Source organism: the organism of the source record quoted next, unplaced genomic scaffold, assembly GCF_019419815.1.
Source record: "Pyrus x bretschneideri cultivar Hongxiangsu unplaced genomic scaffold, Pyrus_bretschneideri_v1 Contig23, whole genome shotgun sequence".
Classification (NCBI taxonomy): domain Eukaryota; kingdom Viridiplantae; phylum Streptophyta; class Magnoliopsida; order Rosales; family Rosaceae; genus Pyrus; species Pyrus x bretschneideri.
The window spans coordinates 2,512,302-2,530,737 of NW_025999535.1; the positions used below are offsets into that span (position 1 = coordinate 2,512,302).

Below are 18,436 nucleotides of genomic sequence, written 5' to 3' on the forward strand. Positions count from 1 at the left end.
CGCTTTCACGTTATAAGTAGGCGACGAAAGTAGCTAAATAATTCTTTTTTAATTTAATTGAAATAGTCAAACGCGCAGCATGCATGTGAATATTTTCTCCATTCAAAACATGGAAATTTTCTAGAAGTGAGGCCTCGAGTCTTGAATCAACGGTTGAAATTGAAAACTTTGATTATAAGAATTTTCCAATTACTTACTCTCGCTTTCTCCTGTTGACGATTTTTCCAATATCACAGAGTCATATGATATTTTATTACTAATTTACTTGCTTTATAGTGCATAGTTTTATATGTCAACATTATATCCTTAGTACATTATATATTAACTATATTGTCTACCCATATTGCAACGCGCAGATTGGTAACAACCATTGTTCTACAAATTCCTGACTAATGTTGTAACAACTCGTCCCTAATTTTACAATTTTATTAATTTTAAAAGTGTGAATTGACAAAAATGCCCCTTGAGGCTAGATTGTTGACTTTTGTTGATCGTCATTTCGTGACGCGTATGAATTACTATTTTACCGTATTCTCGAAGTACTCGACAGTACGAACATGTAGGCATAAGCGGAATTGAAATCAGAACTACGACGAAGGTTTTACAGAACTACGAATTCGAAAAATACTTTTGTATAGAATTACTATTTTATACCTTATATGTTTTTCATATTTATTATATTGTTATTTTAATGATATTCTATTATATTATTATTATATTATTATTTGGAGGATATTTCTAATATTTTAATAATTTATTTTGGCAGAGGGGCCCACATCTCGCAACTCTCCACTTCTCTCTTGCCACGTGTCTTCCTCCCTGCTCTCTGGAAACCTCTCTCGTTTTCATCTCTCCTAGTTCTCTTTCTCCCTCACTCTCTCTCGAATATGTTCATCCCTCTACAACATTTATCACCTGTGAGGTCGAGATCACCACCACCACCTAATCTTAACACCACCAACTTGCACACCTTGTCCCCTTCCTCGATTTAAACCAGAAAATAAAAAATGAAGCTCCAATATCAAATCCACGCCGTACACCCGAGCCCAATTTTGGTGGGTTAACTTTTTGACGATGGTGAGTCTCGAAAACAACTTAAAACTTAGTGGATCATGTTTTGTTATGTAATTCTAGCTTTTGTAAGGTTTTTGGTGGGGTTTTTGGTACATAAACAGTGTGAGGGGGAAATTTCTCAGTTTTTCGACAGTTTTGAGCAGTTTTCGAGCCAATTCCAACCACGGTCGAGGAATCCAATGGTATATTTCGACTCCTTGTTTCTTAGGCTTCATTTTGACATAATGGATGACTAGATTTAGTGAAGTTTTGTGGTTGATCGGAGCCGGGGGAATTTCAGATTTCTTCTTCTTCGAACTCGCGATTAGACCAGCGATAAGGACAAGGTCGACCCGACCAGAAAAAAAAAAAAGGTCTTAAGCCCAAACCCTGCCCAAGCCTTTGGGTTGATGTTTCCAACTTAGCCCAAATTCGAAATGGGCTTAGAATTTCCTTTGGGAATATTCTTAGGAATATTCTTGGAAACGAATGAATATTCCTTGTGTTGACTTTTTCGGAATTTTCTCAAAAACTCTCATAGGCTAATTTCGATGCTCTGAGTCCATTTTTGACATTCATTTATTGAAATTCCGAAGATTTGCCGTAGTTGACTGGCTCGGCATCTCGGTTGACTTTTTAGGGTTGACCGTTAACTTGTTACAAAATTTGCCAGAGACCCTTCTTAGCGTATTTCGACACTCTAATTCCGAATCTGAACTCTATTTTCTCAAATTTAGTCGTTTAAGTTGAGTTTTACTAATGGGTTCCAATATTATGTTTAGGTGCGATTACTGTCGGAGACTCCGGCTTTCCTAGCTCAAATCGATGTGACATCGCAAGTACCTGTGAATAGGTTTTTTCTTTTATATAGTATATATACTTGTTGGTTTCCATTTACATATTTGATAAAGAATTTTTTGCGTTACACCTAGATTAGGGTAACGTATATAAAATTACCCTATTGACGGAAGTCATGCAATTATACTACGTCATATGGCATGCACATGCATGCGTATTAGTATGGATGCTTTAATAGTATTTACGGTTATGAATAGTATTTCATTGACTAGGGTTATTGAATTATCGAATTATCGATTTACTATTGCATGATCATATTTGCGTTATCTACTTATTGTGTGTTGCACTGGTGTTAGTACTTGCCCATGCTAGGGCTAGTCTTTCACGTGTATGTTCACATCGCACCGTACGCTCACTTTGGATTTTTGTAGGTACCAGTCCTGCCCTGGATTGCTATAGACAATTAGGACTCGTATGTGATGTGGATAGCGCCAGTCTTCACGTGATTGTAGTACTAGAGAGTAAGTCATTGTTACACCCAATCCTGTTCATGTTAGAATATCTCTGCATGAGTTCGTGTGTCAGCATATGTCGATGGGCACTCGATATGATATGTTTGTTTATGCGAGAATATGTGATTACGAACATCGACGGTAAAATTCCTCTTTTACCTTTACTGTAGTTTACTTATGCTTTGACATCACGTGTGAAATGGGTTCATTTCTGCTCACATGCCCACTCTTACATTTAGGCACTTTAGGTTTAAATTTACTCACATTTTTCACATCACTACACTTTATGTCTTCGTCACCTTCCTGGTGTTGGCCAACACATCTCGATTCGAAGTCCAGGTGGACACTCTGAGTATTGGTTGTCAAACGTTGCTTAGACTCCGTCTAAGCGGTAGGTGGCCACCTTCCCTATTAATCTCTAGGCGTTTGAAAATTAAAAAATGGTGTCTAAACCTGCTTAGGCGCCCGCCTCACCCGTCTAGTTTGCGACTTTTACTTCGACAGTAGATAACTTTTATTTTGGATTTTTTTTTCTTCATAAATTGTAAAAGACTTGTTGAATACTTGGATGAACACTCGTTATATGATTTCTCTGATGTTTTCAATACGTTCTTATATTTTATAATCTATATGTCATTCTATTTTTGCAATTTATTTATTTTTGTTTTAAAAGACGCTAAACGCTAGTAGGGCGGTGGGTTGGGGCCTAGTGCCTAGGCGGTTAGGCGGGGTCTAGGCGGACTAGACGGATTTAATTAAATCTATTATATTTCGTGTAAATAAGTGTCTGTTTATACTTAAAATATATATGATTTCATCATAAACTACAAAATGGAATGATATATATATATATATATTATGACACATAATGAAAACATGGAGAACAAGTATATAATGTGTGTTCCTTTAAGTATTCAACAAGTCTCTTACAATTTATTGAAAAAAATAAAATGCAAAACGAAAGTTATCTATTTTATGTCTAAGTGAGTCGCAACCTAGATGGGTGTCTAGGCCGGTCTGGGCAGGTTAGGCGGGCATCTCAGTAGGTTTAGGCATCCTTTCTTAATTTTCAAAGCCTATGTATTAATCGAGGCGGTGGCCAACCGCCTAGCGCCTAAGCGGAGATTTTTAGAACAATGTATTTTTCCAAGTATAAGTAGACATTTAATTATATGTAATATAATAAATTTAATTAAAAAAAAATCCCCATACGCCATGCTTAAACGCCTAGGTGCTAGATCCCTACTCGTTGCCTAACTAGCCCTAGCACATTTTAGAATCTTGGTAATAGCACGTGATGTTTTCTCTAGAAATTCAACAATTTTTAGAGTCAAGAAGGACATGACTTTGATGTTCATTTTCAGCTTATTTTTCACTCGCCGTTGTTGACTTTGTGACCTAACAATGTAACCAATCGACTTTCAAGGACACCCTTAATATAATACATCTTTGTGAACGACAAGTATTCAGCAGGAGCATGCGGTTTGACAAAATTCCGGAAGACACGACATTGCTTAATTAACCTAGCTACCTAATGCGATCGTCTGAAAAATGGTGGCATAATGATTGTCTCGTGTTGAACAATATGAATTGAGAGGACCTAATGTTTGTTTGAGAATGCTTCCGCACAAAACACTTAATGGTTATAGGCGCTTACGTTAGAAAGAATTTTTAATTAAAGAGTAAGTGGAAGTGGTATATTGATAAAAGGTTACGATATACTGTACATCAAATTCCAATACGTCGCAGGTTAACAAGTTAATCACGGAATGATACATAATTCTTAAGAAAAATTAGTATCTGGTCTCTAGTCATTGATTGAGATCTTATCAGTTTTCAAATTTTAAACTAAGTCTCTAGCATTAATATTTTAATGAGTTTACAAGTTAGTTACATATTTTTCTTTAAATAAAAATTAGTAATTGATTTATAGTGTTTGGAAACTTGATATAGGTCCAATTTTTTGAGCCAATAGTAGGAATAGTCTAATTTATTAAAATAAGTCAAATTCCTTAAATCTTATTATTTTATTATCAATAATTATCTCTTAAATGATAAGATTTATTATAAAAATCAAAATTTTTCCTAATTATCTCTTTGATTATTTATTTATTTTTGTTCTTTCTTGTTCTTTATCCCTTTTTAAACCCCATTTATAGATTTTATTTTTTATTTTTATAATCAACCTATATCACAGGTCAATTATATTTATCTACCTATATGACAGATTCTTTTTTATAATCAAGTAAGATTCATGTGTCTTGCTTGTAGATATATTATGTTTTTTCTACCTTTTAGTTAAGTTTCATATCTTACTTATAGGTATGATATACATTCATATATTTGTTACTTAAGTTATGGTAGAATGAGTTCCAAATAGATTTATGTCAATATATTATTTTTTTGTTATAAAATATTAATTATATTTTTTGTGACATCCCACATCGCCCAGGAGAGTGATCATTATATGTATATTCCCATCCCTACCTAGCACGAGGCCTTTTGGGAGCTCACTGGCTTCGGGTTCCGTAGGAACTCCGAAGTTAAGCGAGAAGGGGGCTAGAACAATTCCATGATGGGTGACCCACTGGGAAGTTGCTCGTGAGTTCCCAAAAACAAAATCGTGAGGGAATGGTAAGCCTAAAGCGGACAATATCGTGCTACAGTGTGGAGCGGGCCCGGGAAGTGATCTGCTTCGGGCCGGGATGTGACATTTTTTGGGTTTGAAAATTCATAATATTAGAAGATTTTAATTGATTTTTAATATTTTTAGAAAATATAAAATGAGCATTAAAAAAATAAATACATATAATTAGGTAATTGGACTCATTCCTAAAAACCATCTATGATTTTGGACCTAAATCTAAAAGCCCCTTAGTGTTTTAACACTCACACCCTTCTTAAACTTCTAATTAATTTTCAATTCAAAACATTTCTAAAATATATATTAATATTAATTTGCACCCATTAATTTTTTTTATAAAAAAACTTTCAATTTTTTAATCGTAAGTGTACTTATTTGACACACCACGAACCCGAATGTCCACCTGGACTCTGGATCGAACTGTGGCCGACATCAAGAAGGTGAAGAAGCCATAAAGTGTAGTGATGTGAAAAATGTGAGTAAATTTAAACCTAGAAGTGCCTAAATGGAAGAGTGCGCATGTGAGCAGGAATGAACCCATTTCACATATGATGCTAGTGCATAAGTAAAGTACAGTAAAAGTAGAATGAGAATTATACCATCGAAGGTAACCTCCAATACCAAGATTTGCCAGGAATCCTTGTCGATACAAAAGCTCAGCTACTAAAACCTAGAGGGGCGAAAAAACAAAGGTGAGTGGGCCTAAAAATAAAGTTTTGTAAAAATCTTTTCAAAACGTAATAATCTCTCGCCGTAAAATAAGTATAGTTCCAAAATATACATACTATGTATAGTATGAAAATACTTACCGTAACCTGCAATATCTCAAGAATTCAATACGTCACAATATTTCGTAAATAAACATCTAACGTCCGGAAATCACATAATCTCGCATAAACAAATATATCATATAGGGTGCTCATCGATATATATGCTGACACACGAGTTCATATAGACATATTCTGACATGAACAGGACTAGGTGTAATAATAAATTATGCTCTAATACTACAATTACGTGAAGACTGGCACTATGCGCATCACATACGAGTCCTAATTGTCTATAGTAATCTAGGACAGAACTGGCACCTACAATGGATCCATAGTGAGCATACGGTGCGATGTGAACATACATATGAAAGACTGGCCCTGGCCTCGGGCGAGTATTAATACCGGTGCAGCAATGATGAGCAGATAACATAAATATGATCATGCCACGGTAAATTGATAATTAGATAATTCTAATCAATGCAATGTTATTCATGATCGTAAATCCAATTAAGGCACCAATAATAATATGCATACATGTGCATCCCGTATGATGTAGCATAATTTCATAAATTCCTTTAATACGCTAATTCTTATAAACATTAAGCTAATCTAAGCGTAACGTGGAAGGTTCTTTATCAAATATATAAATGGAAACTAAACAAACATATATGCTATATAAAAGAAATGACCCACTCATAGATACTTACGAGGTCGCAGTCGTTCAAATTAGGAAAGCTAGAGTCTCCGACAGTAATCGCATCTAAGCATAATATTAGTACCCATTAGTAAAACTCAACTAAGACAATTAAATTTGAGAAAACGAAGTGCGGATTTAGAATCAGGGCGTCAAAATACACTAAGAAGGGTCTTGGGAAATTTTCGTAAAAAGTCAACGAAAAGTCAACGGTTAACCCCAAAGTCAACATTGTCGCCGAGGCGGTCAACTATGTTAAAACTTCAAAATTTGACTAAATGGATGTCAAAAATGGATTTGAGGTGTCGAAATTAACCTGGGTTTCCGAGAAAATTCCAAAAAAGTCAACTGATTGTTAACAGTTAACTTTAACGGAATATTTTATCCTCAGACGGAATATTCTGTTAAGGTTAACATAATATTCTCCTGAAATATTCCCTTGAAATGTTTTTAAATGGATCCGGGTTAGGGTTAATGGGTCATAGGCTTAGGTCGGTTCTTGGATCCGGTTAGGGCTTTTTTTATTCCACATCGGATAGAGTTGACCCGTTTCGGCTCGCAAGTTGCACTTGCCAAACCCGACTAAGGAGAATGCTAGAATTCGTAAGATTTGGCTGGGAAATTTCCCAAGCTCCAATTTGGGTTCAGAACTCAACTATTTTCGTAAATCCTTATGTCAAATTGAAGCTAAGGGAAATGAGAACAAAGATTTACCAACAGAAGACCTAGCCGTGGACGAAAAAAGTATGCAATTTTGCGGCCCCATTGCTGGAGAATAAACAAAGGGTCCCCGAGGTATTTCCTGCACCAAAACATCACCAACTCGCACAAATAATCCAGAAAACAACCCAAAATGACGATAATGAGGTGATTTAAGGGTGCTCAATCCCTACCTTGTCGGAAAAGTCAATAGATCGTCGGAAATTATGGAGATCGAGGTCTGGGTTTGAGTTCGTAACCTGGGGGTCTCGGTTTCAATTCTGAAATGTTGGTGAACCTCGTTAAAATGATAAGGAATAAGTGGTGGCATCCAACTATGGTGGTGAGTGACTAATTAAGGTTAGGCTTATTTGCTGTAAGCAACGAGAGAATGCGGGGGAGAGACAAACTAAAGGAGATGGAGTGCAGGAGAGTTAGAGATAAAGGGAGAGTGACAATAGAGGGATGTTGTGATTGAGAGTGTAGCTCGCGCATAATTGTTAGCCTGTGGTGGTGATTTTGGTTTGCAGAGAAGAAGAATATTTGGGAAGAGCAAATAGCATAGAGAGTTAGAAGGAGAAAAGTGAGGTGGCAACAAGATAGAGGTTGAGAGAGTCTGGAAAGGGATAGAGGAGTGAGGGGAAAGAGTGGGGTGTGGGCCCCATTCAGCTCACACTCTAATCCCATAAAGGATAAAAATAAAAAATATCTTATGGACGTGAAATTACCGAAATGCCCACCACGTTTGTAGTTTCGTAGAATTTTTGTTGTAATTCCGAATTCAATTCCGTTTGCGCCTACACATTCGTACCGTCGAGTACTTTGAGAATATGGTAAAATAATAGCTCAGATGCATCACAAAATGACGATCAATGAAAGTCAACACTCTCGCAACTAGGCGTATTTTCGTAAAATCTCACTTTTAAAATTTATAAAACTATAAAATCAGGGATAGGTTATTACATATTCATATAGCTTTTAATTTTTTTTTTTTTAAATCTTAAATGTTGTCACCTCCCAACCCGGGCCTCCACCACATCTCGGACTCGACTCCACCGTAACACGATATTATCCGTTTTGGGCCCTGACATGCCCTCACGGTTTTGTTTCTGGGAATTCACACGAGAACTTGTCAGTGGATCACCCATCATGGGATTGCTCTCGCGCAAACTCGCTTAACTTTGGAGTTCCTACAGAACTCGAAGCTAATGAGCTCCCAAAAGGCCTCATGCTATGTAGAGATGAGAATATACATATAAGGCTTACAGGATCCACTCTCATAGGCGATGTGGGATGTTACAATCCACCCCCTTAGGGGCCCAACGTCTTCGTCGACACACATCCGCCCAAGGATTGGCTCCATCGTAGCACGGTATTGTTCGCTTTGGGCCCTGACTACGCCCTCACGATTTTGTTTCTAGGAACTCACACAAGAACTTCACGGTGGGTTACCCATCATGGAATTACTCTCGTGCAAACTCGCTTAACTTCGGAGTTCCTTCAGAACCCTGACACCAGTGAGCTCCCAAAAACGATCGTGCTAGGTAGAGATGAGAATATACATTTAAGGTTTATAGGATCTACTCTCCTAGGTGATGTGGGATGTTACATATGTACCCATTCTTAAATATACCAATTTATTATATATAAAATGCACTATTTTAAATATAAAATGTACCCTTTTTTTATATAAAATCCATTCAGTTTTTTCCTAATCCATTTTTTAAACTTATATGGGTACATTCTTTTTAGTTGATTTGAGAATGTATCTATGTCAAGTTTAGTCGAATAAATTTAATAATGCTATTAAGCCTAATATCTATTTTTGTTTTCTGGTTTTGAAGAATGTACCCATGTTGTGGTACAATAATTTTTTAGTTAATTATGATGATTGTACGTACAATATATTGGAGAGTATACTTATTTAATATTTCTCTCCCATAAATGATGAGTTTTATTTAAAATCTCAGCAATATAAACAAATACAACTACAAATTTTAAGCTTTAATTTAAAAATATAATAACTACATAAAAATACATTATTACATTAATACCAGAGATTTTGACAAAAAAAATAAAAAACCAACAAGATTTCAGTCAAATAAAATTGGTAGTTAGAGACTGCATCCAAAGTCTCCCTAATTGTTAACAATGGCAACTAAACAAATTTCAGTAACAAAGTCTTCAAGGTTAAGATTTTGTTAAGTTCATGATTCGAAGATCAATTACATCTAATGTGTAGCGTTTCACCATACAGTTGTTGAATATTGTTGCTCACATTTTACGTAGTGTATCTTAATGCACAACAGAAAAGGAAAATGGGAGAAAATAGATGAGACTTGACCCCAAAAAGAATCAAAGTGTAGTCAAATTTGGATTTTGGAAGATTTTAAAAGACTTTTTGAATTCATGGATTTGTAGAATTCTGGGGATTTCATGAGGATTTTTGGGGATTTTTATGAATTTTGTTTATAGATTTGGATGGATTTCCAAAGAATTTTTTTATTTTTTTATTAAGGATTTCCAAAGACTAAGAATATGACACATCTAAACGTTTTTATTCAATTTAAAATAAATTAAAAAAACAGAAAAATAGCATGAAAAAAAAAAAAAAAAAAAAAACAAAAGCCACTGAAGTCCCCCACCACAGAGACGCCGTGGGGTTTAGGGTTCTTGCAAAATCCATCACATTCTCAGAAGCTGCATCGACCCAGTCTTGCTTGCACGTCATCCTACTCTTCCTAGTAAGCATAATCTGGTATGTTCTTGTTTACTGTAAAAAAAAAAAAAGAAAAAAACGTTATCTTTCCTTTGGTTCAGTGTTGAAATTTGATAAACTTTATACGCCCATTCAAGTCCCTCGTTTTCTGAAAGCCATCATCTTGGATTTTTATTTCCGCATGCAGGGAAAAGTGTCTCTGTCCACCACGAATATCATTGACATTGTTACAACTTAATCACCTATTACTAGGTGTTAAATTCTATCATAGAAGGCATTCAAAATATTAGGAGTTGAAACTTTCATACATTAATTGTATATTATTTTGTCATACGACCGATGTGAGATTTGTTCTCTAACAAAATGAACGCATTGATGTTCTAGTTTATGGGTAAATTTTTTTTTTTTTTTTTAAATGAAAGAGGTGTTTCCAGATTCTTTTGTTTCTAGGCAATTAAAAAAAAAACACATTTTTCATTTTCTTGAGAGTAATTTTCATGCATTCTTGCGGTGTCTATTACAAATTTACAGGCGCATTTATTCGTCCTCATTGAGCTTTATTGGACTGAGCTAACTTAAGTAGAATTACTAGTCGTGTTTGGTGCGAGCAAGGACTGACTTTAATGAGACTAAGTCAGACTCGTGTCGACTAAATACCTTACTACGTGGTCTTAGAGAGCCCTTGAAAAGTAGCGGATTGCCAAGCTAATCCAATCCAGCTCCATCTCTGTACCTAATCCAGTATAAAATAATTCGATACAACAAATACACTCTAATTACTTACCCTAAAAGTTTTAAAAAATTTACAATCCTTTAAAATCCTATTTTAACCACTCCCCTTTGCAACTTTTGTTTCTTGGTCAGGGGAGAGAAATAAAGTTTAGGAATTTTTAATTTATTTATTTTCAGTGAGAAAATAAAGGGTAGAGATCTACCGCAAAACCATCTACCGCGTAGCAGGCGATTTCCGCTCAGACCAAGATGGGTAAGAATCGTAAAGATCTCTTTCGGGGGTTTTAGCGGAAGCGCCAGCAACAGCAAAGCAGCGGCGAACCATCGTCTCTTCACTCTCTCCTCGCTCGCCGCCGTCGCCGCCGTATTTTGTTTCCGATTCCGGAACTGAGTTCACTTAGCCCGAGTCGAGCTCAACCAACAGGTACTCTTCAATTTCACCTACAGATTTATAATTCCTGTACTGCAACACTCTGTTTCACAGTAACGAATGCAATCCGAGAGTTTAGAATTAGGGTTTTCAGATTGATAAGAAACGTAATTGGACCTTTAGGTTTTAGGTTTTGCGATTCCTGTTGAGGGTATGTAGATTTTGGTTCTGATGATTAGCTGAAACAACTAAACTTGGAGTAGCTGTGATATTGGGGCACGTTTTGTATTTGAATGTAATGCCGATGGAAAACCATGGATTGGAATCTGAAATATGTGTTTGGCATGGAAAAGGATCAATGTCAAGATGCCAAACCCTTGGAACTAAATAGAACCTTGCATTTCCTTTTTCTGATTTCTAGCGTTCTCAGATTCAGTGATTGGTTTTTTCTAGCTGTGCTTATTGTTTCGCTGTATCTTGTTCAGAAAAGTTCCTTCAATTTGTGTATTTTTGCTGAATTACATGCAAAGATGCTTTCTTGAGCTAAATAGTACGTAGATTTTACTTTTATCTATGCGTGATTGTTACCCAGGCTTACGCTGTAAAACGGTATGTGTTTATTTACTTCTGTTGCTCTGATGTTCTTGAGACAGGAAAATATGAGCAAGAAAAAAAACCCTCGCGTCTTCTTAGATGTATCAATTGATAGGGACCCTGTGGAACAAATTGTTATTGAGGTAAGTAAAAATCGTGACACTCTCCCTTGTTGGATTTTGTAGCTTGCTTTACCTGTTTCAAGAGGAAACTTTTATCTTGCATTTTGATATAGAGTTATGCTAAACTTGTTTCTCCTGAAAATTTGCAGCTTTTTGCTGACGTTGTTCCTAAGACGGCAGAGAATTTCAGGGCTCTCTGTACAGGTATATGGGAAAGTTGATTTTTATTTTTAGTATAATTTGTTTGTTGTGTTTGTTGGATAAGTATCCAGTTTTGATTCTTTAAAAGTTTTAGGAAGGCAGATTTGGTTTTATTGTAGATGTCTGGAAAGAAAAAATATGAAAACATATCAGATATAGGATTGGTGAGCATGGGAACCACATTGGTGTGGCTGAAATAAATCAGTTTGTAAACCCATCTACTGTTACCTTTATTGGATGTGTAAATCTGGTTATAGTGTTCAATTCCATACTTTTTGTTTTTCTTGGTATCGATTTTCTTCTGCCTACATTCGTCATCAGTTAAATGACCTATAATGTGACATTTTATGCTGTCTTCTGTTATAGGTGAGAAGGGCATTGGAAAGTCTACAGGAAAACCTCTCCATTACAAAGGATCAACATTTCATCGAGTAATTAAAGGATTTATGGCCCAGGTATGTTGCCTCTTTTCTAGTGAACCGTCATCATCAAATATTACTTATCTTCCTGAAAGGACAAATCACTCTGTTGCATGGAACAGTTGTGTCTTATGACTCTTATTGACTTCGGCTTTCCTGAATGTTCATTTTCTTCTTTTAAATGGTCAGTACATAAACTTTGCAATGTCAATACCTATTCTTGCATTGCAAATGCAAAGCTTGTACTCGAAATACCTAAAATTTTAAATTGTGTAGATGTAGAGATGATGTTGTTAGAGGTAGAGATGACAACCATTTCCACTCATTTCTCTCTGATTTAGGGCTGAATTATTTATTTATCTTGTAAGTACTAATATGTCATAACCTCGTCTCTCTTTTATACAGGGCGGTGATTTTTCAAATGGAAATGGTATGAATTTCTTCCTGTAAATCAATTATTTGTTTGATGAATGCAAATTTTATGTTTTACTTGTAAATTCAAGCCCAGACGTGTAAGGATGGACCTTTGATTGGTTTGCAGGCACTGGTGGAGAAAGTATTTATGGAGGAAAGTTTGCAGGTAGATTTTTTTTTCTTGTGTGTGTAGGAACTTGCATGCGTCATAACTGTATAGTTGTGGTCATGATTTTCATTCCCCCTGCAGATGAAAATTTTAATTTGAAGCATGATAGGCCTGGTCTTCTGTCCATGGCAAATGCGGGTCCAAACACAAATGGTTCCCAGTTCTTTATAATCTTCAGGCGCCAGCCTCATCTGGATGGGTAATTTAAATTGCTTTTTTATTCATACTTTTATCTGAAATGCCATTTATACTCATTACCTACAGCCATAGATCTTCTTCATTTCCATTGTTCACCACTTTAAGAGACAATGTTTTATGTAAAAATGATTTAGTCATTATCTTTGTCAGGAAACATGTTGTTTTTGGAAAAGTTGTGAAGGGAATGGATGTTGTTGAGAAAATTGAGAAAGTGGGAACTGCTGATGGAAAACCTTTAGAAACCGTGAAAATTGTGGATTGTGGTGAATTCTCAGAAATTAAAATCCCTGTTGCAACAGAGAAAGAGAAAGAGAAAGAGAAAGGTAATGTGTGCATACATAAGTAATGACACAAGAATTATGTGCCTTGTAAATACTTTATTTGGCAGCATACATGATCAGTTTTTCGTCCAGGTAAAAAGAGGAAATCAGGAAAGGTTCCATCCTCTGAGGATAGTTCTGATGAGGAAGCTAGAGGAAGGCATAACAAATCCTTGAAGGAAAGAACTAAGAGAAGAAGATATTCTTCATCTGACTCCCACAGCTCAGAGTCTGAGTCGGATTCTTCAGATTCTGATTCTGATTCTTCTATATCTGACTCAAGTTCGTCTAGTGATGGAAGGCGCAGGAAGAGGAAATCTGTTAAAAAAGGTAAGCACCAGCGTTCAAGGAAAAGAAGAGATGGAAAAAAAAAGAGGAAGAGCGGGCGGCATTCCAAACGGTCAAGGCGCAAGTCAAAACGGTATGTTTCCTAGTTACTTTAACTGCCACTTCTTTTTTCTGTTTTCTGCCTGGGCCTCCTTTTATTTTCCATGCATGTTTATTATAACCTTGTTTTCAGGAGATCGGAAAGTTCAAGTGACACAGAAAGTGAGAGTCCTAGAAGCAGCAGAAGCAGTTCTGATGATGATAAATATGGTCGTCATGTTTCTTCTCGTAAAACCAGCAACTTAAAGCATGCAGAAAAAAAACTTCCAACCAATGGTATCTCATCTATATTATTACAAGATTTCCTCTGTTACCTGATAATAGTTTATGTGAATTATTTGTTATTAACATTTATGTGCACGCGCCTGCTTGTGCAAGATGGAATGTTCTAAAGTAGCTTTGTTTAATAGCTTTACTTCATCTAATAATGCATTTTGAACTCGTGGTTATTGTGATGTTCCAGACGTGGGAAAAGAACCCCCTCTAGTGAAAAAAATTGTTGCTGAACAGAGGCATAATCATGGTAGGAAGAAAACTGAGGGCAACTCATCCCAAGAAGAAGGTGAATTATCTCCAAAGAATGATGCACCTTTCAACAACGGGCATAATGCAGAAGCTAAAACTGCTAATCAGAACTCCGACTCAGATGATTCGAACATCTCTAGGTTTCTACTGTTGACATGCTTTTCCTCTATCTTTTTTTACTGCTATTGGTTTATTTAGACTGGTTCATGTACAGCTGATAGTTCTTTGATTGCTTGACAATTTCTGTGCATATTTTATCAGCAGAAGTCCGACTCGCAAAAGGAGGTCAAGAAACAGCCCTAGGAGCAGGCCAAGCCCAAGTCCTGATAGAATTCCTAGTGGAAGTCCTCCGAGGAGTACTAGCGAGAAAAACAGAGCTAGGAGTCCATCGCGTAGCCCTGTCCGCAGAGCTCCAGAACCTTCTACCACCAATCATGAAGGGCGTTTGTCAAGAAGCACTTCACCAAATGGAAATTCAAAGCGCATTAGAAAAGGGCGTGGCTTCACTGACCGCTTTGCCTTTGCACGTCGTTACCGTACTCCATCTCCAGAGCGTTCACTCCGTAATTCCTATCGTAATAATGGAAGAGACACTTATAGAAATAACCGTGATAGGTAATTTCCGTATCATGTTAGTGAATTATGAGTAAGAAAGTATGAGCTTAAAATGAATTATCTTTTGCATGTCTGAAGGTACTCAAGCTATAGAAATTTTTCTGAGCGCTCACCTCGTAGACGTTTGCGAAGCCCACCAAAAGGCAGAAGCCCTCCCAGGTTCTCTCTCTCTCTCTCTCTCTCTGTCTCTCTCTCTCTCTCAACAAGCCCGAATGCATATGCTTAGCCATTGTATACACAAAACATATGAGGTGAGAAAAGTAAAGTCAGAGCATAAATGATCTTTTTGTTAGAGACGAAAGAAATACAAACATTTCGATCATGGTAGACCGACATGTCTTTTTTCTTTTGTTTATACACATGCAGAGAGCTAGACTCATTTTATTTCAAACCCATTAATTAATAAGGAAAAACATGTCGCACCATCCCAGAGTCCTCTCGGATAAAGAGAAATTGTAATGCTTCTTATAAATCAGAAGCCATTATCCTACCCATCAATACATGAAGCCCAGTGGATGAAATTAATAGTAATAGTTTTTTGAAATTTTGATGACTAGGGAACGACATCATCTTATATTACCTGGTGATTTCAAATACTGGAAGAGGAGTTTGTCAAATTTCACTTAATTAACCAGAATTCTAGTTTTTCTGTAGTTTGCTCCTGCATTTGATTGGATTTGTCATCTGTTCTTTTAAGTTATGTGTTATTTTGTTTATAGCATATTGAGGCACGAATGTATCATGCTGTTGATTGGTTTTTTTCGTATATGGAGATACAGGAGCAGGAGAAGTCGAAGTAGGAGCATTTCCCGCAGTCCTGGTGGTTATCGTGTCCGTAATAGGGACCGCAGCCGCAGCCGCAGCCGTAGTCTGAGTCCAGTTGACCGACCTCCTGTAAGTGATAGACTAAAATCCCGCCTTGGACCCCGAATTGGTGATCAGCACTCTCCAGACAGAGGTAGGCTTAAGTCCAGGTCGAGGAGCCCAAGGCCCTCTTATTCCAGATCTCCAGATGCTACTCCTAAGCGTCGTAATAGAACTCCAAGGTCTCCGAGAAGGTCAAGATCAAGCTCCCCGCCTGCACAAAGGGGGTTGGTTTCGTACGACGATATCAGTCCTTAAATCTTTTTCTTGGTTCCGGCACAAGACTAATGGCATCTTGAGTTTATGTATATCTACGCAGAATGGATCCGTCGGCGTTCTAGGCTTATCTGTCTCGTTAGATTTTGCTTTTGCGTTGCAATGTAATTTGAATGTAATCGACTTTGTTATAGGATGATGTGTGGGGATTTTGATTCTGTTTTTTTCCGCGCGGTTGTTCGAGAGACTAAACAAAGCTTTAATTACAATTGAAAAATCTGATGGGATTTCATTAGCGATGGCGATCATCGACAATTCTGTCTACTTGTTCTAGTAGTAAAACCAGAAAGGCAACAACTCTCTCTCAGATTGGCTGGCCTTTGGGTACAATTTGATCTTTGAGCCACATGTATACAGGCACCAGCACATGGTATGTTGCTGCCATGACACCCAACATGAACCGCACGAAGAACGACCGCGGATTTACCGGCTTTGTCACGTCCTCTGCTTTCGGACAAAGCTGCATCGGAACACAACGACAGATGAAGAGCAAATACGATAGAACATAGGATTAAAAGGAACCGCACATTATAAAACAAGAACAAAATGGTAAAGCCACCGTCTGCTCTTGGAATTGACAGCAATGGCATTCGAGTTCAATGATCTATAGTGACCGGAACTTCCGCGATTTATACGGCAAATCACAACGTTTCTCCGTTTCTATAAATAGTAGTAGCATGGCCAATGTATATACTAATCGAACTACTACACAATTAGAATCCACTCGTTTCATCGAAGTGTTTGAATCTCAATCAACTCTAAATGCTGAACTATTGCTCCAATTGAGTCAAAATTAGAGACCAATGGTAATAAATTTTTGGTTAAGGGACTATTGCTCCAATTGAGTCAAAATTAAGGGACAATTGTTACAATTTACTTTATTCTCTTCTCTTCTTTATATTTGTTTAATTCCTACTTTTGAAGGTAACATTAAAATTCCAAAACATTTTATTAAGACAAATGATTGTCTACATTAAATTAATTTTACTTTATATTACAATGAGCAGAATTCAGGACAAGCGCAAATGATGAAGTACAATGTTTTAGCTAACTTAATTAAAATTGAAGTTAAAATAATGCTTTAAGTTTAACCAAATTGGTTAGAGAAGTGTGCTTCTCTCTTTGTAGACAAATTCGAAATTCCCTCCAAATAAATTACACAATTTATTGTAAAACATCATTTGTATAAAAAATAAAAAATAAAAACTAAAACGTGCGAATAGCTTGTAACTATTATGAGCATTCACTTTTACATTCGAAATCTCTTGTTCAATTATTCACTCTTCTAATATCGTTTATATCCCAAAAGAAAAACCATCAACTAAAACTTATTTATGCAAAAACGAAAATCATCTCTTAGTCGTTTCACTTTTGGAGTTGTAGTGAACAATGCAAAATCGATCTCTTGCTGCAAGATGTGATGCTCTTGCATGGTACTCCATCCCATATCAATTCTATCAGCAGTTGGTAGGATGATTAGGCCCTTTATGTAAGGGATTTCTATTTTTTTCAAAAAATAGGGGATTAGTATGTGAGGTTTACTTTACATCGAATTTCAACGATCTGAAACATCTATTTTGTAAGTCTCAATTCATAAATCATCATTGCAAAAATTCAATTCAATCTGAAATCATTTGCCTATTTAATTATCAAGATAAAATTTCATTGTTTATTGTATAACAAAATATTCGTTAATTTTTTTGAACTCAATTAGATGTCTTAAACATTTTCTATTTGGCTAGTATTTTGCAAGGATGATCTATAAGTTATAACTTAAAAAATAGACGGTTCGAATCGTTAAAATTTGATATGATATGGACCCCATACCCCATTTTTATAAAAAAAATAAGGATCCCTTCCCTTAAATGTTTCCGATAAATGTAATGGACAACTTTTGGTGGGATCTAATTGTATAAGAGCTTTTTTTTTTTTTTTTTTTTTTTTAAACCATCTAACACTGAAGTTTGTTGGCTGTTTGCCAAAAAATGTGCTCCTTTCATTTGTTTCACTTGCTGCTCGATATACGCCTTTTAACTTGATCTTCAATTTATTTCGTCATCTTATCTACATCAAATTGGTCTCAAACTGGTTTTATTCTTGTTATTTTTTTTTAAAGTATTAAATTACGAATTTGAACATGTAACTTACAATTGGTATAATTTCCTATGTGTTAGCAAAGTACAAAGGAAGTCATCTAGTGAAATAATTTAAACACCATATTTTAGTAAATGAAAAATATAAGAATAAAAATAATTCAAAAATTTGTTACATTTAAGTACACATGTTATATATTGGATTGAAAGTGACAAATATTATTGAATGGCGCCAGTGTCATGATTCC

At 36.1% G+C, this 18,436-nt stretch overlaps 1 protein-coding gene across 6 annotated transcripts; it reads left to right on the forward strand.

The window, feature by feature from the left end:
• Positions 1-10,847: 10,847 nt before the first annotated feature.
• LOC103960080 (peptidyl-prolyl cis-trans isomerase CYP63) lies at positions 10,848-16,350 on the forward strand. 6 transcript variants are annotated; one of them, XM_048585692.1, is made up of 14 exons: positions 10,848-11,045; positions 11,641-11,728; positions 11,857-11,911; positions 12,275-12,363; positions 12,733-12,757; positions 12,869-12,907; positions 12,992-13,109; positions 13,259-13,435; positions 13,520-13,849; positions 13,949-14,091; positions 14,279-14,480; positions 14,602-14,955; positions 15,034-15,114; positions 15,729-16,350. In XM_048585692.1, the coding sequence occupies exons 2-14, from the start codon at positions 11,651-11,653 to the stop codon at positions 16,075-16,077; spliced, it is 2,040 nt and encodes a 679-aa protein (XP_048441649.1). In that variant the 5' UTR covers positions 10,848-11,045; positions 11,641-11,650; the 3' UTR covers positions 16,078-16,350. The 6 variants fall into 6 exon arrangements, with proteins under 6 accessions (XP_048441649.1, XP_048441648.1, XP_048441652.1 ...); XM_048585691.1 differs by having other exon boundaries at positions 10,849-11,045; positions 11,645-11,728; XM_048585695.1 differs by having other exon boundaries at positions 10,849-11,045; positions 11,645-11,728; positions 15,735-16,350.
• The last annotated feature ends 2,086 nt before the right edge of the window (positions 16,351-18,436 follow it).

Coding starts and splice junctions, on each gene's coding strand:
- LOC103960080 (XM_048585692.1), top strand. CDS start 11,651: ATGAGCAAGAAAAAAAACCCTCGCGTCTTCTTAGATGTATCAATTGAT. Junction 11,912..12,274: donor TTTCAGGGCTCTCTGTACAG/GTATATGGGAAA, acceptor CTTCTGTTATAG/GTGAGAAGGGCATTGGAAAG. Junction 13,850..13,948: donor TCAAGGCGCAAGTCAAAACG/GTATGTTTCCTA, acceptor CCTTGTTTTCAG/GAGATCGGAAAGTTCAAGTG.